This window comes from Gekko japonicus, unplaced genomic scaffold (assembly GCF_001447785.1).
Source record: "Gekko japonicus isolate JY-2015 unplaced genomic scaffold, Gekko_japonicus_V1.1 scaffold927, whole genome shotgun sequence".
Taxonomy (NCBI): domain Eukaryota; kingdom Metazoa; phylum Chordata; class Lepidosauria; order Squamata; family Gekkonidae; genus Gekko; species Gekko japonicus.
This window is the reverse complement of record NW_015169805.1, coordinates 92,721-119,680: the sequence shown is the minus strand read 5'-3', so window position 1 is coordinate 119,680 and position 26,960 is coordinate 92,721. Positions and strand designations below refer to the sequence as shown.

The 26,960-nt window shown below is 44.5% G+C and overlaps 1 protein-coding gene across 1 annotated transcript in view; it reads left to right on the top strand.

Moving 5' to 3' along the window:
- The window catches only part of ABCC4 (ATP binding cassette subfamily C member 4), a 177,631-nt gene that overhangs the window by 69,527 nt on the left and 81,144 nt on the right, over positions 1-26,960 (top strand). Inside the window, exon 19 of the mRNA XM_015417130.1 lies at positions 308-454. Coding sequence (XP_015272616.1) covers positions 308-454 — 147 coding nt within the window. The remainder of the gene's footprint in view (positions 1-307; positions 455-26,960) is intronic.

Below are 26,960 nucleotides of genomic sequence, written 5' to 3'. Positions count from 1 at the left end.
CAGCCCTTCAGATATAGAGAGGGCCTGTATCTGTCAATCAATATACACAGACACACATGTGTGAGACAGAGCGAATGTATGCCCTCAGAATCCTGAGAGTCAGTTAATGAGGACAGACTGAGGTGGGAGATTGGCCTTGTGAAGACCTCTGGAGTTTGTAGTAACCTGGAGGGGAATATTTGTGTCAGGATAAGAATGTCCCATTTCCTCCCGCAGGTTGTACATGACTGAATCCAGAACTCATTCACCGCTCATCTGAAATTCTTGCTTAAGTCCGTAGATTACATTTCATTCTCTTTCTTCTCAGGTTTGACGGTGGCTACCATACTGTTCAGCGTATTGAGGTGTCTCCTCATATTTCGCGTTTTGGTTAACTCTGCTCAGACGTTGCATGACAAAATGTTCCAGTCGATTTTGAAAGCTCCCGTTCTGTTTTTTGACAGAAACCCTATAGGTAAGTTGGAGCCATTCATATATAACAGCGGTGAATGTAGTTCATTTACATTATATGATATAGAAGTATAATAATTTCCTCTTCTTACAGCTTCTTGGCTGGTAGGAAGAGTTCTTCCTTTAGATGGTGGAAGATTTTTGTGTTTGTGTGTGTGTGTGTGGAGCCTGTTTAATATAGCGGATTTGTGATTCCTGAAAAGATCTTGTGCTGCTCATTCACCTGAAGTCATACTGGCAATGTAGAGAAAATCTACATTGGTACTGCGGTGGCTCAAGTGGTTAAGATGCTGAACTACAGGCTGTGGAAGGTCAGTAGTTCAGCAGTTCGAGACCCGAGTGTGCCGCATGATGGAGTGAGCTCTCATCTCCAGTTCCAGCTCCTGTCAACCTAGCAGTTCGAAAGCAAGAAATTGCAAGTAGATAAATAGGTACCACTTCAGTGGGAAAGTAACAGTGTTCCATGTGCCTTGGTGTTTAGTCATGTCGGCCACATGACCACGGAAACATCTTCGGACAGCGCTGGCTCCTTGGCTTTGAAACGGAGATGAGCACCGCAACCCTAGAGTCGGATTCGACTGGCTTTCGAGCAAGGGAACCTTTACCTTTACTTTACTGCACAAAAAGGTTTTCTGCTGTGCTAATGATTTGATTACCTGATTTGCTAACAGGAATCTAAATATTTCTAGGCTTAACAAGCATGCCCGCTCCAGCCTTAAATAAATGACTTGTTTAATGTTTAGCTTAATGTGGTTTTGAAAAGCCTCTTGTTGACTTACTTATGTTTCCACTGGGACCATGTGCTTTTCTCAGGTTCCAGCAAATATCGTCAGTTGTACTGGATGGGAAATATGGAAATAGCCCTTACAGTTTACAGTGTGTGGAGAGGAGGGGAGTGGCAAGGATATTCTTCATTTGATTGCCTGGTCTCTGAGAAAGGGGAGTGGAATGAACTCCCCTCACAAGCCCTTCTAGGTTAATTCTAGAACCCTTCTGTTCTAGGTCACTTCTAGAATGTAAGCATTACAATGCAGTCCCAAGAAGTTAAAGCCTTCTAAGTCCACTGAAGCAAATGGGATGTATAGGACTGTAGTTCACAATAGTAAAATCCAGCTTTCTTATTTATAAATAATACCAAGGATGATTGTACTTTTTATGGTACGTAGATCTGTAGTGATTTATTCCAAAGGGTAATTGTCTTTTTATAACTTTGCAGTTCTTTGCTTTGTTTTTCCGTTGTCTTATTACTGTGACTGGTGAAAATAACCTGAAGTCAATACTGTATTTCCTGTAAAGGAATGCTACCCTGAATGTAAAGGAAGCCTTGAAAAATTTTCTTTGGACCTAGGAGCCAGCCCCGGAATTAAGAAGCTCAGATCCATCCCATACCAAATACTCCTCCCCCCCCCCAGTTATAGTAAGCAAGTTTAAGAATGACTGTAAGATATAAATGGGGTTGCCAACTGGCCTGGAGAAAAATATCCTGTTACTTTAATAGAGGTTTAATGGAATGTTATTTATCAGGTGATACAACAAATTTCAACAGTCCATTCCTACACATTGTTGTGTGTGTGTGTGTGTGTTAAGTGCCATCAAGGCACGTCTGTCTTATGGAGTTAGTGTCCTCCAAAATGAGTTAGTGTCCTCTAAAACATCCTATCGTTAACAGCCATTCTCAGGTCCTGCAAACTGAGGGCTGTGGCGTCCTTGATAGAATCAGTTAATCTCATGTTGGGTCTTCCTCTTTTCCTGCTGCCTTCAACTTTTCCCAGCATTCCTGTCTTTTCCAGTGACTCTTATCTTCTTATGATGTGACCAAAGTACAATTGCCTCAGTTTAGTCATTTTAGCTTCTAGGGAGAGTTCAGGCTTGATTTGGTCTAGAACCCGCTAGTTTGCCTTTTCCGTGGTCAACTGTATCCATAAAACTCTTCCTCCAACATTGCGTTTCAAAGCCATCTACTTCCTTCCTGTCAGCTTTCTTCCATCCTCCAGCTTTCACACCCGTACATAGTAATGAGGACTATTATGGCGTGAATTAATTTGATCTTGGTTGCCAGTGACACATCCTTACTCTTAAGGGTCTTTTCTAACTCCTTCATGACTGCCCCTCTGTCAGGCTCCTTAGTCAGGGTACACCACGCAAGGCTTCTTTAGAAGATCAGTGTTTATTGGTAGTCCAGTACTAAAGAACGAGTATACAGCTTGTGTCAGGAATGACCTACAATATAGTGGCCCCTGACTTATAGTATAATCAAACTCCCCTCCCCCCATGAGCTGAAGCCAATGGATATGATTCGCATGCGTGGGCTAAAGCTAGCAAGCGAGTGGGCAAAGAGTAAAAGCCGTTAGCTTTCCCGGATGAGTTAATTGCAGCTGGAAACATCAACAAGGTCAAGCCAGATATAGCACGCAGAAGCTGGACAGGGATGAGCTGGGAAAGAGGAGGAGGCGCACCCCTCCACATTCCAGATCTATGACAGGGCTACCTGACACCCTCCCAGTTTCAGTCTCCTGATTTCTTGGGTGCAGTATCCCTTTTGGTTGATGATGGAGCCAAGGAATAGAAAATCGTGGACAATTTCAGTTTCTTCACTGTCAACCTTAAAGTTGTGTAATTTCCTAGTAGCTGTTACTTTTGTCTTTTTGATGTTCTGCTGTAATGCTGCTTTGGCACTTTCTGCTTTAACCTTCATCAATAGTCGTATCAAGTCTTCACTGTTTTCTGCCGGTAATGTGGTACCATCATCATATCTCAAATTGTTATTGTTCCTTCCACCAGTTTTCACTCCACTGTCATCTAAATTGTATCCAGTTTTCATTATGATGTGTTCTGCATACGGATTGAAGAGATAGGGAGATAAAACGCATCCTTGTCTGATACCTTTTCCAATGGGAAACCATTCTGTTTCTCCATATTCTGTTCTAACAGTGGCCTCTTACCCATAGTATAGATTTCACATCAAAACAATGCTGTGACACACCCATTTCTTTTTAAGCCAACCATAACTTTTCATGATTCACACAGTCAAAAGCTTTGCTGTAATCTGTGAAACACAAGCTGAGTTTCTTCTGAAATTGCTCCAGAAATTGACGTAAATTTGCAATATGATCTCTCTAGAGTTTCTTCTGAAATTGCTCCAGAAATTGACGTAAATTTGCAATATGATCTCTAGTGCCTCTTCCTTTTCTGAATCCAGTTTGAATACCTGGCATTTCAAATATGGTAACAGTCTGTGCTATTAGGTTTTGAGCATCACTTTCCTTGCGTGAGAAATGCTCTGGTCTGATAAGCTGCTGCAGTCTTTGATGTCTCCTTTTTTGGAATTGAGACGTAAATTGAGCGTTGCCAGTCTGTGTGCCATTGTTTTGTTTTCCATATTTGTTGACACAATCTTGTTAAGATTTTAATGGCTTTATTTCTGTTGCCTGGAATTGCTCTATTGATATTCCATCTATTCCTGGTGGTTTGCTTCACCTATTGCTCTCAGTGCTGCTCCCACTTCACTTTCCAGAACTGCAGGTTCTTCTTCAAAAGATTCTTCTTGGAAGGAATCTGTCATCCTTTCATCTGTTTTGTATAGTTCTTCAGTGTATTGTTCTCATCATTTTTTTTGTCCTGTTCAATTAATGTATTTCCACATTGATCTTTAGCATGCCCAACCATGATTTAAATTTCTCTTTGATTCCTTGGATCTTGTGGAACAGATCCCTTGTTCTTCCTTTTTTTGTTGTTCTCTTCTATTTCTTTACATTGGTTGTTATAATAATTCACTTTATCTCTATGTGTGAGTCGCTGGAAAGCTGCATTTTAAGATTTTGATTCTGTTTCTGTCACCTTTTACTTTTGCTTCTTCTTCTTCTTTTTTTAAAGTACCCGAGGGTACACTTTTATTATTTTTGTTATTATATACTGCAGACATACATACAAACAACACCCAACTACCCCCAACAACATATAACATATAACAAGAGATTTTTATCACTTCTTCTGCCCAACAAAGACAAAGGAGAGTCAGCAGCTGTTGAGCTCTGTTGTTGTTCAGTCGCACAGTCGAGTCCGACTCTTCACGACCCCATGGACAAGATCCCGCCAGGCCCTCCTGTCTTCCGTCGTCCTCTGAAGTTTGCTCAGTTTCATGTTCGTTGCATCTATGACACTGTCTAACCATCTCATCCTTTGCCGTCTGTGCTAAAAATCTTGCAGGGCATTCCTTCTAAGGGCTCACTCCCCTTTCCCTTCTCCTTATTTTAAACTCTGTCTCAGAGTTTACAGGTGGAGGGCCAATGGATCCACGAACAAACTTCACTTTGCAGTGGTGACCTGGTGTCCGGAACAGTTGAGGCCTGATGTAAGACACCCTCCCCAATGGTATATCCAAAAGGTTTTAATTATTGGACATAACGGTAACTCGTATGCAGATTTAAGACACCCCTCCTTTTTGATAGCATACCTGGGGGGATGTTTTAAATACCCTAGTTTTGCATTTGAGTAAATACCATAAGATTTAGGGAAGTGGCAAGGGTCGTGTGTCTTGCTGTGTTAATTCCAAGCAACCAGACGATTTTAGAGGATCAGGTTTTGCTAGTATCAGTTGGAGGACAAAATGCGTAATTAAGCTGTATCCAAAAAGCACATTTAAAAGAAAAGAAACACTCGGCCTGGTTGATGCTGTTGCAAGGAACAGATACATAGAAGCAGTGACTGGGATAGTGAAACAAGATGGACTAGTCAAAACGATCTTTGTCTATTTCTTTGTGCCCTGAATGGACTCAGGGCAAGACCCAGTCCGTGCTACATCTTTCCTTATGAATACTGCTCGGTTGTGAAAAATGTGCAAAGGATGCACTGATGTCCAGTAAGGTGGAAAAAGAAATCCAAGTTGCCTTTCCCTTGGACATCTCACCCCCCCCCAACAAAATGTTTAAATGGTAGGGACCCCAACATGGTGCCATTGACCCCATGGCACATGCCAGCATTTTCTCTGGCTCTTGCCAAGTGTTTTTGGAAGGGAGGTGGGGCCAGGCGGGGCTTCTGCCCATCAAGGTTTCTGATGAGCCCTCAGAGATTTTTAGTTGTAGATTTCCCGGGCTGTATGGCCCTGGGGTCTTGGCATTGTATGACAGAGATTTGATCAGCTGTGCAGACTTTTAAAACTGTTGCTTTGGCAGCAGCTGCCAACACAGCACAAGGATCTTCACTGTCAGAATTCCAAAAGTGCTTGCAGGTCTCAAAACGATTGGGGGAAGCCCGACCTAAACCTTGGTTAATGGCCCATTGCGAGGCAGAATGGGAAACTGTGGCTGTCATTTATTTATTTATTTATCTATTAAATTTATTACATTTATACCCCGCCCTCCTGGCCATGGCCGGCTCAGGGCGGCTTACAATAGGATAAAAACAACAATAAATGGTATAATAATCATAAAACCATGTAACAATTACAACATTAAAAGGTGCTAACAATTAAACAGAATAAGTTCAGCATTACATTTGGGATGGCGCTCAGACTTCCGTGCCATCCTGGTGGTCGATCGCGATCTAATATAGCGCGGGTGGCTCAGGCTGACTCAAAGATTTCAGGCGACAGGGCATTCTCCCGGGGCAGCTCCTAATTGAACGCCTGGTGGAACAGTTCTGTCTTGCAGGCCCTGCAGAACTGCATAAGGTCCCACAGGGTCCTGATCTCCTCCGGGAGCTTGTTCCACCAGAGCGGAGCCGCCACCGAGAAAGCCCTGGCCCTGGTTGAAGCTAGCCTGGTATCCTTTGGTTCGGGAAGGTTGAGTTGGTGTTGGACCCTGATCGCAGTGCTCTCTGGGGGACATGTGGGGAAAGGCATGTAGGTCCATGACCATTGGTTTGAAGCCCTGCAAACCTGCTTGCCAGGAGCAAATGCCCCTTGGCTTTTCAGCGTTCCGGGATGCCCGGAGGCACACAGATTGTCCTCCACAAGTTGCGGCGTACATGAGGGAAGACCCTGACATTGCACTGAGTTTTGGGAAAACAGAGAGCTCGGAGCTACTTGGGGCCACCCTCTCCCCTCTCCTATGCTGCAGGGGGTTTGTTTTCTCTCTCTGACTCTCATTGAGCTTTGGACCAGCAAAACCATTGGGTGAGACTTGAGCCGTGTGTGCCTGCTTGGTACAGCTGTCGAATGTGTGATTCTCCTTGTGCATGTGTGGAGGTCGTGGTGGGGAGGGGTCAGTGCTTGACAGCAAATTTTGATCGGCTAGTAAGCCAGGCTACAGACTTGCAGACCCCCATCGTTAACTGTGGACAAGAGTTTAGTTTGCACTGAGCACACCAATGTTAAGGCAGTCTACCTGCCTTTTCAGCCTCTCTGCTTTCAAGGTGACAAGCAGATTTCACGGGTGACCGTCTGCATTTGCCCTCCAGTGACAAAGGTTAGCTGGGCAAATGAAATCATGCCTTCACTGGATGTTCAGGGGTTTAGTATTAAAGCACCAAACAAGGTCTGGGCGCTGTAACTGCAGTAGTCTGCATACATCCGGGCAAGCCCCTCCACGAGTTTTCCATGTGCTGCTTAATGGATCCAGTTAAGGATGTGTCAAAGTAACAGGCATTTTGTCTGACTTTCCCCTCCCACTTCACACTGTCTTGAATAAAGATCCTCTGCCTTTTCCAGGTTTTCTGTAAATCTAGCACAAGAGGGCAGCATGATCTATTTTATTCTGCTTTTAGCTCTGCAGCAAATTCACTGGAAGCGGCAATAGTTTCCCGTGACTATTTTTAGTGGCAGCGTTTTAGAATGACTAATTCTTCAAACAATTTATTAGGTGACAAAGAAATACAGTTTACAGCTTAAATGCGTGCAGGTAAAAATGGGCTTGCAACCTGTTCTTAGTCCTTGGCTGCCTTGCCTCCCTGAAGATTTGTGTCGGGGGGTAACACTGTATTTTCTGTTGACTTAACAAATTAAAGCCCCAATCCTGAGAATGCTGATTTGGGAAGTAGAGCCTATTGTGCTCAGCGGGACTGATTTCCAAATAAATATGTGTAAGTTCGAATTCTGAGTTGTCGTTTATTTTTATCATCTGTTTGCGTTGGCTGAGAGTGGAAGCATTTCTGAAACGCCAGTGGTGCAGGGAATGAATGGAGAAATAGTTCAGGATTGTGCTGCTAGTGGGAGTTTATGGGCTACAGACCACTGCGCTGGGATGTAAACAGGGCTCCCTTGTGAGCAAAGATTCTACTTTGCGAGCTGCTGTCATTAAAGTTGTGAGTGAACGATTTGGCTACTCCTGAGCGAAGACAAAAAAAAAAGTGAGCTGGAGGCTAAATAACTGTGAGCTAGCTCACACTAACTCAGCTTAGAGGGAACACTGGATGCGAACCTTGCCGATACCTTGCCTACATGGAGTACTGTGTGCCGTAGGCACTGGAGAGAGAGAAAACGAACACAGAAAAGATTGCGTAGTAGTCCGTCTCCATTATTTTGACGGGAAAGTGCATCAAGAAACAGGATGCCAACAGATATATGAGAGAGAGAGAGTGTGTGTGTGTGTAAAGCATTAGCTTTGTACATAAAATGTCCCAGTTCCAATCCCTGCCCTGTCTAGTTAAAAAGGGTCTCAGGCATCAGGGCTAGCTGAGAGAGACCTTTGATTGAGTTCATAGAGAGCCCTTCCAATTTATTGTAGATGGCATTGTGGCCGACTAGTAGTTTGAGTCATTTTATAAGGCGTCTTCACATGTTTACCCCACACTGATAGGGAAAACAGATATATGCAGAGGAAGTTGTTGCAATTTTAGTATACAAGCTGTTGCTTTTCCCTTCTTTTTAAAGTACTCTACTGCTGCTTGGGAATAAAATGCTTAGCTCCCATCTGACAGAAGTCTCCGTAGGGTGTACCAAAAACAGGATCGATCAAGGCTTAATAACATTATCTGTTAGGAAGTTCTGCCTCTGCAGAGCCACGAGGAGGACTTTTTCAGTGGATTTGTGACCCAAAGTGTGTTTGTGAAAGTGTGTGTGTGGGGGTGTTTGTGTAAAAAGGGGGGGAGGGGATGGAGCAGCAGTGTCCTCCAAGACCAGTGGTCTCAAACCTACGGCATATTGAACACACACATGTTCTTTCGGTGTGCTGAAAATTATTACGCCGATAGCCGAGCAGTTTTAAATTACAGTTCCTATCAGCTGAACGGCGAGACGGCTCTCGGTAGCATTCATTAATCTGTTCTTGTTCACACAAGCGATTTCTGCTGAACTGGTAGCATGTTTGAACAAGAAAGACTAGTCTGAAGGCCTTTGATTTTTATAGCAGGTAGTATTTTCTTTCCAGATCGTACAGGCCATTCACAAGGCAACGCTTCGTGTTAAAATATTTTGCCGCTCGTGTCATTCATCACCGGCATAAATGGTCTGGCGCAGCGCCACAAGGTTTGAGTGTTATGTGTGTTTAGAGTGAATTGCTGAGCTATTCTTTTTCTCTCTCTCTCTCTTTTTTGGAAACTTGCTGTATTTTGGTTTCTTAAAGAGCACGGGAACAAAACGAGTGCAAAGAGGTATGAATTAACACGGCGGAAGCTCGGGCAGCTTCTCTCCTCCTGCTGAGTTTGTTTTTTGGATAAACGTATCGGTCGCTGAGGCTTTCTTTTTTGCTTTATATTAATTTCTTGCATGCTCCTGAACTGGCTTATATTAAGGAGAATCTGTTTGTTATAGGTTTATTTTTGCTGCCAAAAGCATTACAAAGAAAACACTTGTTTCTTTCCTTCCTCTGGTTAATTAAAAAGCAACTCAGAGAAGTTCCGACAAAAGAGATCCCTTTTGAAGACAGAAGAAGCACAATAGGCTGCATCAATCATAAAGATCCCGGACGGCCACATAACACTTTAAATATTATATTTGGATATTTGTGCAGAACAGTTAGTAGGCTGAAGTTGGAGGTGTGGTGCTTAAACCTGTTTGGCTATCACAGGTTTAAAGGGGAAAACCACCTTAAATGTTTTTTCATGTAACAAAGGTTCTGTGTACTTAAAGACTTAATCAGGGTGTGGTGTTGAATCATTTTTATGGGAGTTGCTCTTTTATGGCTAATAATATCATAATAGCTTTTGTTACAAGTTTAAATAGTCTTACTTACACACGCACCCGATCTGATTATAACTCTTGAGATTTTGTTGGCAACCTTTTTATATAGCTGATTTCTGTAGGAGAAAGTCTTAGTTGGGTACATATTACACAAAAGATCTGTGTGCATTTATTATCTGTGTATGGACACAGTCAACATTCATCTTTATTCCTAAGAATAATAATAAAAAAGATCACTTATCGAAGGCTGAACTTTCGTGTTGCAAAGGACACGGGACTGTGGCTAAAAACGGCAGCTCTGTGTTAAGTTGTCCGTTTTTCATTGGTGGCCAGTGTCATGGGACCAGGACATGGGATAGGTTGAACTAGAAATGCAGCTTGAGGCTGCCAACATTGACGGCAACGCTGTGTCCTTTGTAACTTATAACTCTGTCCTGAAACCTACTTGAACAGGCAAACACCATATATTCTCGCTGTTATGTAAAAACTCATAAAGACAGGCAGGTTGGGGAGAAGGCTGCAATACATCTAGTAAACGTGTTTTGAGTGTGTTCCCCCATCACATTATCAATGCATGTGTTAAGCTAGTACAGGAGAGAAAAGCTAGAGGGTTTTCCCCCCAAACTGGTTCTGCACTGGTGGGTAGATTTTAACTGGGAGGGAGGCACTTTCAGACCTGCAACCGTACGGATATGGATTGGGATGGCATATAATCCCTTGAGGACTGTACCACGTGTCATGGTGGTGCTTGAGGGGACTGGGTGCTAAAATAGATGTGGCTTAAGGTGTTTAGGAGATGTAAAATGGAAAGGAATGATCAACTGATGTACTTCTGTTAGTGGTAAAAGTTTCCCTTGACAGCTCTTTGTCTGTCTTTGCTCACGCTTCCCAGCTCGGCTTAGAAAAGTCATGATAGGCAACTTAGTTTTTCTACCCTAAGCGCTCACTCTACCCAGACACTTTGCAGAAGGCTTAAGCAGTATTTAGGCTGCTGACCTGGTAAGGAAGGTAGGGTGCCAAGGGAATGTGACTTCATTAGAATACAGCCCATCCGTGAATTCTGATGAAAAGGATACAATGGGACGAGTGTTAAGTCTTGATCACAGCCAGATTGAATTCTAAAGGTGCTTTCGCAGGCAGCAAATGCTGCCATGTGGCCTTTAAAGGAATGGGAATATTGTGATCACTGGTGCCATACCATTTGTGGGATGACTTCTGTAGCTGCTTGTATAAAGGAATGCTGCACCTTTTGTTGATAATTCACCTGAAGTTTAAAGCTTGGCTTGAAAGGCCCCCCTCCCCTTTATTTCAGTCTCCAAGATTTGTTTGCAGTTCAGAATGGACAATTGCAGTGAGCCGTTTTTGTATTTTCGCTGTAGCAGCATTTGGTGTGGTAGATGGCCGGGTAGCCGCTGATCACGCACGCTCGATTACTGTGTCCTGGATGTGGGACGACTCTTTTTAAAAACTGCTAAAGTTGTATGTGCTGCTTTTGTACCTGCCAGAGGGTGTCTTTCGGCCTTCTTCTTTCCTGCACACCCCCCCCCCCAAACCAGGAACGCATTCCTTTCCTCCTCCTTCCCTTTAGTTCTGTTTTTCCCAAAGGCGGGCATTTCTGCAGCTAAGAAAGCCGTGGTCAATTTCACTGTGGGTTCCTAGTCTCAGGCTGGGCTCCCATCCAAACCAATACAGCCAGTGCTCACCTAGTTAATGGAAAAGGAAATGGACAAAGGGTTTCAGCTGCTATGGAAGCTTTGGTCAATTTCATTTTCTATACCTTGGGAGAGCATTCACTGTATTAGTTTGGGTGGGAGTTTAGCTGCCAGACTCGGAAAGGAAGTGAAATTGAGGAAGGCTGTTGAAAACGAAGGGTCGGTTTCATTCTCAATGCGCTGGGAGAGCACCCAGTTATATTAGTTTGGGTGGGGGGGGTGCAGCTGTGAAAGGAAGAATTTGAAATGAAATCAGCCAAGGCGTCATTAGAGGCAGAACAGCTCCAGTAAACACAACAACAACAACAACAAAATATTCCTGGCTGTCTGCAACTCAGCACTTACCAAGAAATAACAAAGTATTTGTCTCAGCCCCATGCCTTGGGCAGAAAGTATTTTTCCTTGAGGAAGTTTTTCTTTGGTGAGACGGGCATGGAGGAACGGGCAAGAGGTGTGGCAAAGCATTGCAGTACTATGCATGATCCAAGATTAGGTGTTTTTGAACTTTTTTTTTAGGAGGGGGGAACCGCCTTTCCCACCATGTGTTTGAGGGTGCTGATGGCAGTTTTCTCACAACTGACAATCTGAGCATAGGAGTAGTGAAGCATCCTTCCTTTTGTATAAGGCCTTTCTAGCTGTGATGGTAATTCAGCAAGCCTTTGTATGAACATAACAGGACTCCTAGACATGGTCTCCTTCCCCCCACTCCCACCGCTTGGACTGTATCTCAAGCCTCAGTGCAAGATGGTGCATTTCGAGAGAAAGTCCATTGTGTGCCAGGAACTTGGCATGTTTTTCTTTGGGTTGTGGCCAATGTTCCCTCTAAGCTGTGGAGTCTTGTGAGCAACAATTCTCCTTTGTGAGCTACTGGCATTAAAGTTGTGAGCGAGCGATTTGGCTACTGCATACATTAGTTTGCTCTGGAGCCATCCTTCCAGAGCTAAGGCAAAAATGTGTGAGCCGGAGGCTAAAAAACTGAGCTAGCTCACAATAACTCAGCTTAGAGGGAACACTGGTTGTGGCTGTAGGCTTTCAAATCAGAAAAGCAGGGTTTCCTGTAAAGTTGAAATCTTGTCATGCCTCTCTTTCGCGGCCACTTACGTTGGGTCTCCAAAACCAGATTTCTTCCACGGGAGCTGCAGATGCAAGACTTGCTAAATGACAGGATTCTATTAAATGGAAGCTAAACACCTACTTTTCTAATTTACCTTTGAGGAATTTGAATTCGGAAAATGTTGGAGTACTTATGTCTGGTATGTCATCACCTTCTTGCGAATTAATCTGAAATGCCCGCATAAGCAAAACATTGATAAGCATCCTGTTGCCACTGTAGTTTTTCTACTAGCCTGAAACTGAGAAAAGTTCACCCCCGCATCAATAAGACAACAGCTTGTTGGATACAGTGGCTTGGGCAGCTGCAAGTTGGAATTCACCAAAGACCCTTACGATTAAAAGTTATTTCATTAATAGTCAGTAGTTGTTTTGCAGTGCGCAGAATATTCTCTCCCAGATGGTTCTGGGTAATCTGCACTCTAGCATCTGGATGAATTAATTAGGCTTCTGTCAGATTGCAAGCACCTGGCAGATTATGTAACAGTTGTGGAGCATTTTCATGCTCAGGAGAATCTGGGAAAGACGTCTTCGTCGTCGTCGTCTTCTTTTTTGAAAAGGCATTTCTCAGCCTTAAAAGCCAAACCACATATTCTGCAAATGAGAAGAAGAGTGAAGGAGGAGACAAGTGGGTTCCATTAAGCCTACTGGTTTTAAATGTGAAGATTAAAATCTAAATGATAGAAACTAGTATTTGGGGTTTCAGTCCTGCACAGACTGGCCACCCAAGTGCTTTTTTAAAATTAGAAGCCAAAATACATGCAGTCGCTGGACACTTTGCAAATAATGTTTGCAAATAATAGTAAATAAAGCAAGTTATTTCTATCTGCTCACCGTGAATATTTTTCCAACTCATGTTGCAGCGTTTTGTGTTTCCATGAATGTAGGAATTCACTTCACACATTTTGCCATTACCACACCTGAAAATTTTAGGTACACTTTCAGAGAATGGGTGTGTGTCCTTCTAGTTAGTTCTTTCAGGCTCTCTGTTAATGTATCCGGTTGCTTAAATATTGATTTCAGTTGTTACAGGATTGCCTGATTAATGTAAGTGGTTCATTGCAGAGAGACCAAACATCTGCAGTATCAAAACACATTGTAACATAGCTTAAGAAACCACTGTAGATTTTTGTATTATAATGTGTATACAAGAGAGCTGTGGGTGTTCAGGTCTTGCCATTGGACATGCTGATCTCAAAATGTCACCCCAAATTTTTCAACTTGGGGGAATAGATGAGCAGGAGGAAGAGAGAAGGAAACAGTGTCGATAGGAAGTCCATATCCCAAGGAGTCCAACGGAGCGGGTGCCCGAGGGACGTCTGGGCAAAGGTTTTTCTTCACAATACTTCCATAAGAACATAAGAAGAGCCCTGATGGATCAGACCAATGGTCCATCTAGTCCAGTATCCTGTCTTACACAGAGGCCAACCAACTCCAGATAAACAAAAGTTGCTGATTCGGGGTTCCGGAGGTCATAAGCAAGCTGATGAAAGTTTCAGAGTTCAGAAAGATGTCACGTTTATGAGAACACAGCTGGGCCTCCCGCAGAACCATCAGAGCATTCAGCACCACAAACATAGCCCAAGTAGTTGTTTGAATATTCTGAGGGGGTACCTAGGTTCCTTGAATTATCTGACCAGCAGACATAAGGTGGTGAGTGAGGGGTGTCTTGGAAATGAGCTCCCACAAATGACTGTTAAAGTAGATCAGAGGTCCTTTCTGACCCTGTAGAATTCTCACACAGGATAAAGTGTGCAACTACAAAATGGCTGCCACAGGAGGCAAAACCATGCACCTGGAGGAAGTCCAAGTGCAGAGGAGAGGAAGGGCAAGAGGAATGACAGAGAGCAAAACCAACACTCCGGTGGTAGCTGCAACTGAAGCAATGTTATTTGAAGCTGCCTAGGGCAATCAGATCTCCAGTGGCCAATCAGAAGCCCTGCTGGGCGAGAGCCCCCTCGGCCCCACCCACTTTCTAAAAAACAGTTGGTAGGTGTTGGGCGTGGTGCCAGTAGGTGCCATGGCACCCATAGGCACTGCATTGGGGACCCCCTGCAATAGATACTTAACGAGAAAGTTGGGGAACTCACTGTATAGGGGCAAACAGAGTGAGTGGCATTTGGTCTCGGGTGCAAGAATTACTCCACCTCAGTGTTATTGGAATGAAGAGCTGTGAGAAATAGCTTAAAGTCTTTTGGGAGAATAGTGCGAGGGAGAATAATACAGGTGGCCACAGACAATGTCACTATGACATGTTAACTAAACCAGCCAGGGGGTGCAAAGTCTCCAGTTGTGTGCAGGGAAGCTAGAGAGGTTTGGGGAATGGTGTATTCACTATAGGTGCAGAACAAAGTTTGTGTCCGGTGGCACCTTTAAGACCAACAAAGTTTAATTCTGGGTATAAGCTTCTTCAGAAGTGTGCATGCCCACGAAAGCTTATATCTTGAATGAAGCTTTGTTGGTCTTAAAGGTGCCACTGGACTCAAACTTTGTCCTGCTTCAGACCAAAGCAGTGATGCACCTGAATCTGTCACCGTAGATGCATGATCCAAGTAATCCATGTGGCAGGTGAAGAAAAATGGTTAGCAGATTGTTTGAGCAGGTTTCCTCTGGGAAACCAGGTGTGAGTATAGGTTTGGACAAATACTGTCTACCTGTGTTCACATTGTAGGTATGTCCAGAAAGAGATCTGTTTGTGCAAGGCTTGGTCCAGTGTGTCTTAGATTCCGCTTCCTGCCAGCACAAGATCCTTGACTACCGTGTGTGTGTGGGGGGGACGACGCTTTGGAGGTTCTTTTTTTGAGAACTCTCTCTTATGCATTTCCACAAATTCTGTTGCTGGTCAGAACGTTGTACCAAAAGAGATTGGAGCATGTTCGCTATGCATCCTTTCCCTGTATTGACCAAGACAACCTGTAATGTTTCTGCTGCATTCTGTATCCTCATGTAACCTAAAAACAAAATGTGAAAGACAATGGAGAGAGAGCCAGTGTGGTGTAGTGGTTAAGAGCTGCGGACTCTAATCCAGAGAACTGGGTTTGATTCCCTGCTCCTGCACATGAAGGCTGCTGGGTGACCTTGAGCCAGTCACAGTTCTCTCAGAGCTCTCTCGGCCCCACCTGCCTTACGAGGTGCCTGTTGTGAGGAGAGGAAGGGAAGGCAATTGTAAGCTGTTTTGAGACTCCTTAAAACGTAGAGAAAAGCGGGATATAAAAACTAACTCTTCTTCTTCATATAATTGTGTATGTCTCCAAACACAATTCCTTTTGCCTCTGTCTCCATATCAAAATGTTCAGTCATTGACTGTTAGCAGCCTGGAACGTTCAGTGATGAATGAAGGGATTTCTTTTTTAAACTGTAGCAGGGAATGTAACAAGGGAGGCAATTAGTGAGTGCAGCAAGTCTGGTGCTTGATCCTGAGTAGAGAAAATAGACTTCCTTCCACACTTGACCAGCAAGAAGTTGAAGAAAATCAAAACCTGTTTAAAACTGGATCTCTGAAGGAATCCAAGCTATCTTATGCGAGTCTCCTGCAATTCTGTTCTGTATGCTTACCTGGATTTTTCAAATGTTCCCTCTTTTTAAAGATTTTTGAAGTTCCATAATTTGTCTCATGTACACCCTGAAACCTTGAAGTACAGTCCTGTACAAGGTTACTGCTATTGATTTCAATGGGCTTAAATTGGAGAAACTCCACACAGGATTGCACGGTGAATTGTGTAACTTGAAATGTTTGTAGGTTCATGAAAGGCAGCTCATGGAAGCATTCATGCTACCTCCACACTCCGAGGACACAGTTCTGTGCCCTGGTATGAGTGCTTGAGCAATTGCTGGGCTGAGCATAGATCGTTGGACGGAGGATATTGACTTCTACGGGCTAACCTACCATCAGATGATCATAGGACTTCAGTTGAGGTCATACAACAGAGAAACTGGCTACGGGAGACAAGCTTATTTTATTCTCTCTCTGCAATACATCTGTACTAATAAGGAGTGAAGAACTAAACAGCCGTTCATAGATCCAAAGACTTGTGGTTGAACCGTATGTAAAGTCTGATACTGACAAATATTGTTGACAGAGCTAATTCCGTTGACTGACTCCCTAGCCTCTTCTATAATAAGGAACAGCCTCTCTCTTCCCCCATTTAATTGCTGAATGTTATGGAATGTGAGTTCTTGGCTGAAGAGTTTGTGAATAAAATAAGTCTTGGTTTCTTTAAAGCCTTTGATCTTCAATTGGCTTATAAAAATATTTGCATTCCAAGGGCCTTGCTATCTTTTGCATGGTTTGCTGAAGCAAAGTTTGGGTACTACCAAAGACATAGTGACAATTGCTTGATTTCTTTTTGGTGGGGGGAGCCAAGACAAAGGGCTTAGTCTCGGATCCTTTTAAAGTTGAAGCATCTACCACTAGGAGCGAAACTTGTTTTCCCCAAAGGCAGCCTACACTCTCTCTTTTTTGTAAGATTACTCCTTGTAGAGGATAATCTAATTTAGACCTCTGAGGTGAGTCATCCTTCCTCAATGGGATTTGAAATCCAGTTTAAACTCGGATGTCAGATGTCTTTTTTGAGTTATTCCTGTAGCTGTTTTTCAAACCTAAAAAGTGGCCTTTGAGTGGTCTTTGTCTATGCAGAGTAGTGGAGATGAAGTGTGAGCGTGTAGTTAGTCGATCATCGTATCCTTGACACGTTTTGAAGTGGGAAACACACATATCTGGAATTGTGCCTGATGCTTATGGGGTCTGAAAGCATCAGATATCTTCCCCCTTCTTTTCGTTGCTACCAGCATTCATCAGTGTGGTGTGGCTTTCTGTTGAAATGCTGATAACTTTAGCGGCATTGGGCGAAGCGAAGCCCTTGTTTTCAACTAACAACGCCCACTTTCCCTTTGTACTCAAGGACTGCTGAGTCTCACCTCTGTTGCAATAGGTAGTGGCCAGTTTGGGAAGACTCTGAAAACCTGCCCATTTAGTAGGAACTTGGTGCATATGGAGGAGTGGTGGCTTCAAGAGGTTGCTTCCGAATCATGGCTGGCGTCAGCACAGCTTGAGGTGGGGCAGCCGCCGGGGCCCAGGTCTCCTAGTGGGGCCCACTGCGGCTGATCCCCACCCCACACAACTACCCAGCCACCTGTCGGCATGTTAGTGCTCTGCCACCCATGCTCCCAGTTGCCCAGCATCATTGGGGAAAGGGATGTGGTATGCAGAGATAATAATGGCAGCAATGGCAACTGTACACACCAGCCAGTGCTATTGGGAATATTAATCACCTAAATTAATGTTCTACTGTATGCTTCTTATAGTTCCTCAGTGTTATTTAATTAGTTACTATTGGGATTATGATGGTTATTATGTGTTATTGTTTGAATTCTGCTAAAAAAAAAATAAAAAACATTTTTTATTGGGATAGAGTATGCAGGTGGTAAGGAGCTGCGGTGGCTCAAGTGGTTAAGACGCTGAACTGCAGGCTGTGGAAGGTCGGTAGTTCAGCAGTTCGAGACCCGAGTGTGCCGCATGACGGAGTGAGCTCCCATCTCTAGTTCCACCTCCTGCCAACCTAGCAGTTCAAAAGCAAGAAATTGCAAGTATATAATTAGGTACCACTTCAGTGGGAAGGTAACAGCGTCCCGTGCGCCTTGATGTTTAGTCATGCTGGCCACATGACCATGGAAACGTCTTCGGACAGCGCTGGCTCTTCGGCTTTGAAACGGAGATGAGCACCGCAACCCTAGAGTCGGATTCGACTGGCTTTCGAGCAAGGGAACCTTTACATTTAACTTTTATGCAGGTGGTGGAGGGAACTGAGCATGGGCAATGGGGAGGAGAAGGTGTGGGTGGAAAAGGGCCTGGTGGAGGGCAGATGATGGCCCCTGGGCCCTGTGTGCCCGCCCAGGGCTCCCTCAAAACCTGGAACTGACCCTGTTCCTAATACAGGGAAAACTCTTGTTATTGCAGCATGACAACTACCATGGTTTAGCTGGTGGCCTGAAGGTTTGCAATCCTTGCAGCCGAAGAGGTCCACAGCTCCCCTGTTTGCAAGTGCCACTGCCAGACACCCAAGATTACTCTTCTGTTGTTGCACCAAGGATATTTGATTCCAGTGCTTTTGGTGCACTTGAGTCCCTATCTCACTTAAAGTATTCCAATTTTTTTTGCAGTATCACTTACGTTCCTTTGGTGAGCTGGCTTCCTCCTCTTCCTTGCCTAGTCCGGGTTGCCCTAAACGTGGCAGTTGCCAGCGACCACGGTGGCACATCTAGTTCCCTTCCTCCCCCCCCCTTCCACGGCAAGAAGAATTTATCCATGTAGCGATGTCAGGATGGGCTGCATTCTACCCCAAATCAGTGGCTATAATAAACTGGAATATCTCTTTGAGGTTTTCACCTCTTTTGTGCCCCCCCCTCTTTAATATGGAAGCCCACCTTGAATCAAAGCTTGTGACTTTTTTTTCTGTGTCAACAAATAAGTTCCTTTTAAAGGCACCTAGAGAGAGCTGTTCTTGATCTTCTTAAGCTAACTGAAAGGGCCCACGGATGCTTTTACGGTGCACTTTTTGAACAAAAGGTTGTTTTCTCCCTGCGTATCTGTCCAGTCTGAATGTGACATAAAATAAAAACCTATTTAAAATGAAACCCCCCCCCCCCCCCCCCGTGCTGTGAAATCTGGAGTACTCTCTGCAATAAAAGGTGCTCCAAAGTGGGTAGGAAACAGGTGGTAGCCCTTGTTCCAGTAAATAGTCCCCTGTTGGTTTCTGGGAAAAGTTAGAAGCATCAGAAATGAATTTTGTTGGGCACATGGAAACGTGTTAACAGAGTGTCTGAAATGCTGAGTTAACTTGGAGGTGGTCATTAGATTCAGTGTTTATAGTTTAGACACTGGTGTTAGCGTATTTTGCTTCAAGAAGGTGAATTAGCAGGCTGCTACCCAAACCTCTCATTCATTTCATTTGTTACAATCCAAGATCAGCCAAGCCCTAACCTCAAAGAATCGCCCTCTTCCAAGGACCGCTGTGCAAATAAAGTCAATATTGTGATAATTTGGTAGTGAAGATAATGTGAGGCTTGAATATGCTGTTAAGACTAGCGAGAGGGGCAAGACTTTAAAAGCATTTTGTAAAAAAGCAAATGGAGAGATGATTAAGCTGCTTTCACTAAATGCGAATAGATCTCTTTATACCTCATGTCAGTAAGGCCTTTGTGTTCAGATTAGTGAACGAAGCCTGCATTGTGAGCCAGGGGCCAATTGGTATTAATTATTCTGATTGTTTGTTGACTGGGGAAGAAAACCAGAAATGATTTAGGAAATGATTGGAATATAAATCAAAAGACAGCAAAGGGCTTTGTAAAAGATAACAAAAATGTTCTCCCAGGTAGGTCACTGAAGAATATTAAATCTCATAATGACAGAACTACAGTAGATTGATGATGAAGCAAAACAGTGTTTCGATGCCTGAGGCTGACGACGTTGTAAGAGAGCAGCAAAGGTGTACCAGACAGACAGTCTCTCCCTTTCCCTCCCTCCCCCTGAAATACACACTAACACACACACTCTTATCCCATTCTCAGTAGCTCTTACTCTGACTTTGGAGGTGTTTGCTCCCTATCCTCCTACTCCCTTCTCTAGAAATAATAATGCAATATCTCTCTGTGCTTAAGATGTGATTTTTGGAGTGGATGCTTGGGGCCAACCGGTTGTTACTTACAGATGAGTGTAGCTGTAAATCAGGGAATCATAGAGTTGGAAGGGGCTATATAGGCCATCTAGTCTGCTCAGTGCGGGATCAGTCAAGGGTATCCATGACGAGTGTTCATTGTGGAAATCTGAAAGCAAGCAGAATTCTGAAACAAAGTTGAAACAACACGTATTAACATGACGTGTTAATGCAGAAATATTATAGTAGGATAACACGTACATCAATATATTGTTTATACTAATACACATTAGTATAGTTCACAGTCCCCTTCCATTTCCAGCATCTTCCTGAACTGTTCTGTTACAGTATAGCCCTGTTACCTTTATATAAATACCCTCCTGGATACTTCTATTTTGGTTGCTTTGCAAAATGTCAGGAGAGTTGAGAGCCCTCCTTGTATCATCAAATAAGCTATCCCACAAATCATGGGCCCACAATTGAGAATACATACGCACAAGTAGTCATCGGTCTTGACCATTTAGAGAGTAGCACTGCAACAGACCCCGCTGAGACGAGCAAGGCTGCTATGTTGGAGCACAGGAGAAGAGATGGTCTTGCAGATACAAGGGCCCAAGACCATGAAGGACTTTGTATGTGACGGCCAATGCCTTGAATCAAACCCAGTAACTGATGCGAGTAATATGCATGCTCTATTGAAGGGTTAACTGGTGTAGTTAGTCCAGTTCCCACTAGTTAGCAGAGTGCTTAAATAAAGCTGCAAACGCAGCAGCGTTACTTCACCGGTTTACTCCGCTTACAAAGCTACACTGAGTCACGTTGCAAGTTTAAAGGAGAAATACTTCCCTCTTTATTTGAGAAGTACACTTTGGATAGGAAAGAGTAGGGACAGGATAGAGTACTAACTTACTAGCTAAAGATGGAAGCAGATGGTGAGAGGGCCATCTGCCTCATGGTGCCAAGAGAGGACAGCATGTCGTCCTTCTTGGTGCATTCAGGGAGAGTGTTCATCTTCAGCTGAGAGAGAACAGAAGGCAGGAAATTGTCCCTGAGAACACAATCTACATTTCAAAGGGGACAGTGGCAGAAGAGTAAACACAGGGATAAAAGTCAGTGTGCCTATCTAGCTATCTAGTCTCTCTTGCCATGAAGTCTGGAGGCTGAGACAGGATCATCGCACCTGGAACTTCCAACATGCTCCACCTAGCTCCTAGTTATACATGTCCATGTGTAATGTCTTCCAAGGGGTCTTTTGAGCAGAGCATCATCATTGGCAGATTTTAAAGAGTAGGAGGGTTATAATCAATAGGTAGTGTCGGACTCCTGCAGCAATCGGACTCAACAACTTGCTTCGTCAGAAGGAAAGTTTATTGAAGCAGTATTGGCAGGGCATCTACTTCAGGAACTGTGTTAAGACTAAAGCTTAAAGCATGGGGTGAACAGATATACATTGTTCAGCGGGGTCACTGGGTGGCATAGAGCCAATGAGGAGAGAAGAGGGGCCCGCCAGAATGTAGCGGTCCCACTTTCCCAGAGAAGGTGTTACGAAACATTCAAGGCCAAGCACATAAAACATACAGATAAGGGAGCATCGCTGAGGCAACCAGGAAACTGAAAGTACATTTCAAGGAGTGAACGTTCCCCCCCCCCACCAGCAGCCTTTATGGCAGCGAGTGACAGGTAGTCCCAAGTGCACTCTGTAATCCAGCCTCGAGGTGACCGTCGCATGGATCACAGTGGCCAGGTCTTCTCGGCCGAGATAGGGAACCAACTGCCTGGCCAGCCGCAGATGATAAAAGGCTGACTTGGCAGTGGCTGCCACCTGGGCCTCCATCGTTAAAGAGGAGTCCAGGAGCACACCCAAACTCCTAACCTCCCGCGTAGGCACCAATGGTGTCCCGCCAAAGATCGGGAGAGGGTGTCCTAACTCCTGGCCGATCCGACCCAGGCCCAGGACCTCCGTCTTTGCAGGGTTTAGTTTCAACTGACTCAGCCTGAGCCACCCAGCCACGGCTTGCAATGCCCACAAAAGGTCATCGGGACCAGAGTCCGACCTGCCGTCCAACATCAGATAGAGCTGGGTGTCATCCGCACCCAATGTTGCTTGTCCCTTCTGTCCAGGAGAGAGAGTCTTATCCAGATCAAAGGATATCTGGCTTCCTTGACCTACAGTCTTTCTCCTCTTTCTGTTGCAGATTGGTCACTTGTTTAGCACAGTCTCTGTTCTCATCAGAACCGAGTTTGAGTCCAGTGGCACCTTGAGTGACTGTAGACTGGACTCTAGGATAGTTAGATAGATTAGAGAACCATACTCAGAGAGTAGTTGTCAATGGCATTTCATCTGAATGGAGGGAAGTGTCCAGTGGGGTGTCATGGCTTGGTTCTGGACCCGGTACTTTTCAATACTTTTATAAATGATCTGGATGAGGGTGTGGAGGGGCTACTCATTGAATTTGTAGATAACACCAAATTGGGAAGAGCAGTGAACATACTAGAAGACAGAGATAGAATTCAACGAGATCTGAAGTCACTGGGAAAGTGGGCAGATGTGAACAAGATGCAATTGAACAAGGATAAGTGCTGAGTTGTACATCTGGGTAACAAAAATGAGGAACACACATACCGGATGGGGGATACACTTCTAGGCATAGCAGTGCGTGTGAAGAAGATCTTGCGGGTACAGGTGGACCAAAAGTTAAATATGAGCAGCCAGTGTGATGCAGTGACAAATTTTGGACCAGGGACTTCCAGCAGGTTTTGTTCTCCCAAGTGCAGTGCTCTCCGGGGGACATTCCAGGAGAGGCAGTCCTGCAGGTACATTGGTCCCTGACCGTTTAGGGCCTTAAAAGTCAAAAACACTGACCCAGTACTCAGTCTGGAGCCAGTGCAGCTGGTGAAGCACAGGTTGTATATATGCTATTAACGATGTCCCCGTAAGGACCCGGGTCGCTGCATTCTGGACCAGTTGTAACTTCTGGATCATTCTCAAGGGTAGCCCCGTGTAGAGTGAGTTACAGTAGTCAAGCCTAGAGGTGACTGCTGCATGGATTACTGTGGCTAGGTCAGGGCAAGACAGGTAGGGGCCAGTTGCCTAACCTGGCATAGTTGAAAAAATGCCAGTCAAGCAATAAGAGCAGCACCGACTTGCCTTGATCCAACTGCCTGTGGAGATTGTCTGTGAGGATGACCAGCACAGTCTCTATCCCATAACCAGGGTGGAAGCCAGACTGGAAGGGAGTCTAGTGCCGATGTGTTCTCCAGGAAGTTCTAGAGCTGCTTTGCTGCTGCTCTCTCAATTGCCTTACCCAGGAAGAAGAGATTCGAAACTGGGTAGTAAGTGGACGGATCAGAAGGACCCAGCGATGGCTTCTTCAAGAGCAGTATTACCATTGCCTCTTTTAAACCCTCTGGATAGACCCCTGAGCTAAGGGACAGATTGATAATGGTCATCAGAGGGCCCCATATGCCCTCACCGCTGGCTTGCACCGGCCACGAAGGACAGGGGTCTAAGAAGCAAGTGGATGGCTTTGCAGCGCTCAGAATCCTGTGGGCATCGGCCTCTGAGAGTCAGCTGAAGTTGTCAAACGCTGGATCCAAAGACGACCAAGGGGCCTCTAGTTCGCAGAACATATCAAAATTGGCAGGCAGGTCACGGCAGAGCAACAAGACTTTGTCCGTAAAAAAGCTCGCAAATACCTCACAGCTTACTAGGTGTGTTTTTGTTCTGTCAGTGAGAGAAGCTAATGATCTAATCATCCTAAATAATTGTGCTGGGAGAGAGCTGGCGGATGCAATGGAGGTTGCATATAATTCCCTTTTAGCAGTCTTCACTGCCATCTCATAGGGTATCATAGGCATCCTATAAGATGCTCTTGAGTCTTGGTCACAAGGGGGGAGTGAAGAGGATGCCAGGGAGCGATTTCACTGATGGCTTCAGAGAGATGGGAGTTCCAGTCCTCTATCAGCACATCCAATGAGTCACTGGGGGGCTTCAGATCCCAAAGAGCATTCTAGAACCCATTTGGGTCCATTAGTCTCTGTGGGCTAGCATAAATCTGCTCATCATCACCTAGTTGAGAGGGAGCTATGGCATTCAGTCGAGCCTTCAGGGCAAAATGATCTGACCGTGGCACCATATATACAGCTAACAGATTGATATCTATCCCCATACCGAAGATCAAACCCAGTGTGTGGCTTGCTTGATGTGTGGGACCTGATACAATCTGGGAGAAACCAAGTGCTGCCATGGAAGACAACAGGTCCACAGCCTGTTGGGAGGTAGCCGCATCAGCATGGACGTTGAAGTCCCTGAGTACTATAAATCCCAAGAACTCCAAGGCCCACCACACTACCACCTCCAAAAGGCTGGGAAGGCTTTCTGCAGGTGTGCTAGGCAAACAGTACACCAGACAGAGAGACAAACTTTCCTCAGTGTCCCAAACCAGGCTTACACATTCAATGCCGGAAATCTTCAGGATGGGGAGTGCCCTGTAGGAGAAAGCCTCTCGGATGAGCACCGCCACCCCCCACCCTTTGTCCGAGATTTATGAAGGAGTGAATGCTCTGTAGGAGCTAGTTGTTTCAGGGCGACTAACTCACCCACTTTGGCCGAGCTCTTGGTCACGCACACCAGGTCCGCTTCTTGTATTGCAAAGTCATTCAGTAAAGTCACTGTCTTATTATTAATGTACCTGGCGTTGCACAACATCAGTGTTGGAGAAGGGTTTGTATTCCTAGTCCTTCCACCAACATGCCTCGGGATGGGATGAAGCTTGGAAGGAGACCAAGCATAGCCAAATCTCTGTCTCCTTCCCTTCCAGTGTCTTTTCCCATCGTCATACCTCCCTCTACCCCAGTCTTGAGAGTCCCTTGGACTGCAAGAAGATCAAATCAGTCAATCCTAAAAGAAATCAACCCTGACTGTTCCCTGGAAGGCCAGATAATGAAACTGAAGCTCAAATACTTTGGCCACCAAATGAGAAGGGAGCACTCACTGGAGAAGACCCTGATGCTGGGAAAGATTGAAGGTCAAAGAAGACGGGAACGGCAAAGGATGAGATGGTTAGACAGTGTCATAGATGCAATGAACATGAAGTTGAGCAAACTTCAGAGGACGGCGGAAGACCGGAAGGCCTGGCGGGATCTGGTCCATGGGGTCGCGAAGAGTCGGACTCGACTGTGCGACTGAACAACAACAACCCCAGATAATCGGAATCCCTGACCTAACATTGATTTTACAAAAATCCATTTCTACTTCCCACGTGCTCCCTTTCCCCACATTATACAATTTGTAGACCAAATATAGTAAATCCCAATAATAAATTTGCTGGGCAGACTACAATTAATTTCTCCTTACCACAGTTCCCTCCTACCCTAACCTCCCTTCTTATTCCCTTAATCTAGCCCAGTAAGAATAAAAAACAGTCTAACTACATTAATTTAAAGAGTAGGAATAAATTAGTCCCAATCCAGCCATCTCGCCTATTTATTTAGCAACCAGATAAAACAATGTGGCTTTACAAGCTTGTTAATTTATTTAGATTATTTATTGTCTATCTAGAATCAACAGGATGGGACATCCAATAGACGGTGTAGTCAGATTTGGCTAGGGGAAATCAGAAACAATGGTGAAGCAAAGCATAGCTATTAGCATGACCCATGCAAAAATGATAAAGTAGGAGCCTTCTTACAGCCCCGGATTGCAGGAACTATATACAGAGGTATATGCAATGACAGAATGAACTGTATACATGTTCCTAATCCTCCTCACCAAATTTGGAATATAGCAAGCATTACGCCTGTACTGGACCGACAGCTGCCAGGCTTTCTTCAATTAAAAAGACAAAACCAGACCCCTGATGCTTTATTCTTCTTTCCGAGCCTTTCGCTGCCTGTCTGCGTGTCTGGGAGTCTTGCTGAAGCACTAAACGGTAAATTAATTTTGGTTATAAACAACACACACCTAGATGTCTTACATGTGGCAACCTTAGAAAATGGGTATTATCTGAGCACACTTCTGCTCAGCACCTTGGTGCCTGTTTGTAGAAGTTGGGGAAAGCTATTATGGTCTTGTCAATTTCAGTCCTCTGGGGGGATATTGAGGGAGGGGGGTGGGTGAAAAGCGGAGCATATTTTCCCTTGTTTGTATTTAGAGGATCCCTGTAGCGAAGCTAGTAATAACTGCATAGCAGTATACATGGACAGGCAGTGTTAATGACATATTTTTTAAAAAGATAAGAGATATATATGAACATTTCTTTCGAAGAACATGGAAAGGGAAGCCGGAAGAGATCAGTAATTGTCAACAATTCAAGATATATACATCCTCCCCCCTATTTTTTTCCTCTAAAAAGATTTTTTTCTTCAGAAACATGGTTCCTTTCAGAGCTTATAACCCAATTTTAATGGTTTTGATGATATAACGATTGTACTGCATTGAACTTCACTAGTGTTGCCGTGGGGTGTGTTTTCTGTCAGCATTTGATATGGGCAAACTCACTTGTTTGTCAGTGCTTTGATAAACAGGAAAATGCTTACAGTTGCAGTGAAAATGTTTTGTTGAAGCAGTTTCTGTCATAGTCTAAAGGCGCAGAGGTAACAGTTACCCTCTTCAAACATTATCAGTTATGAGGAGGGGACCACCCCATGCCTGCTTCCGTGATGAATTTCAAGTCTGGGGCATGCTTGTACAGCAACAACGTAGCAGTTTGGGTGTGCGGTTGTGTCTTATTTTGTGTGTCCCTTGTCAAACTAGTGGGCATGATCCAGGCCTGTACGCACAGAATGGATCCCTGGAGTGTTCCATGAACCCCCCCCACACACACACATACCCTCAGTTAGATTCACCAACAACTGAGCTCATTGCCAGACACCCCACTATTATCTGGAATGGGATGTGGCTTAATTATTCCAAAGTTGTAGTACTGGAGCAACACAGGAAGTTGTGTTTGTTATGGAGAGGGCAGGCATGGCATGCCAGTA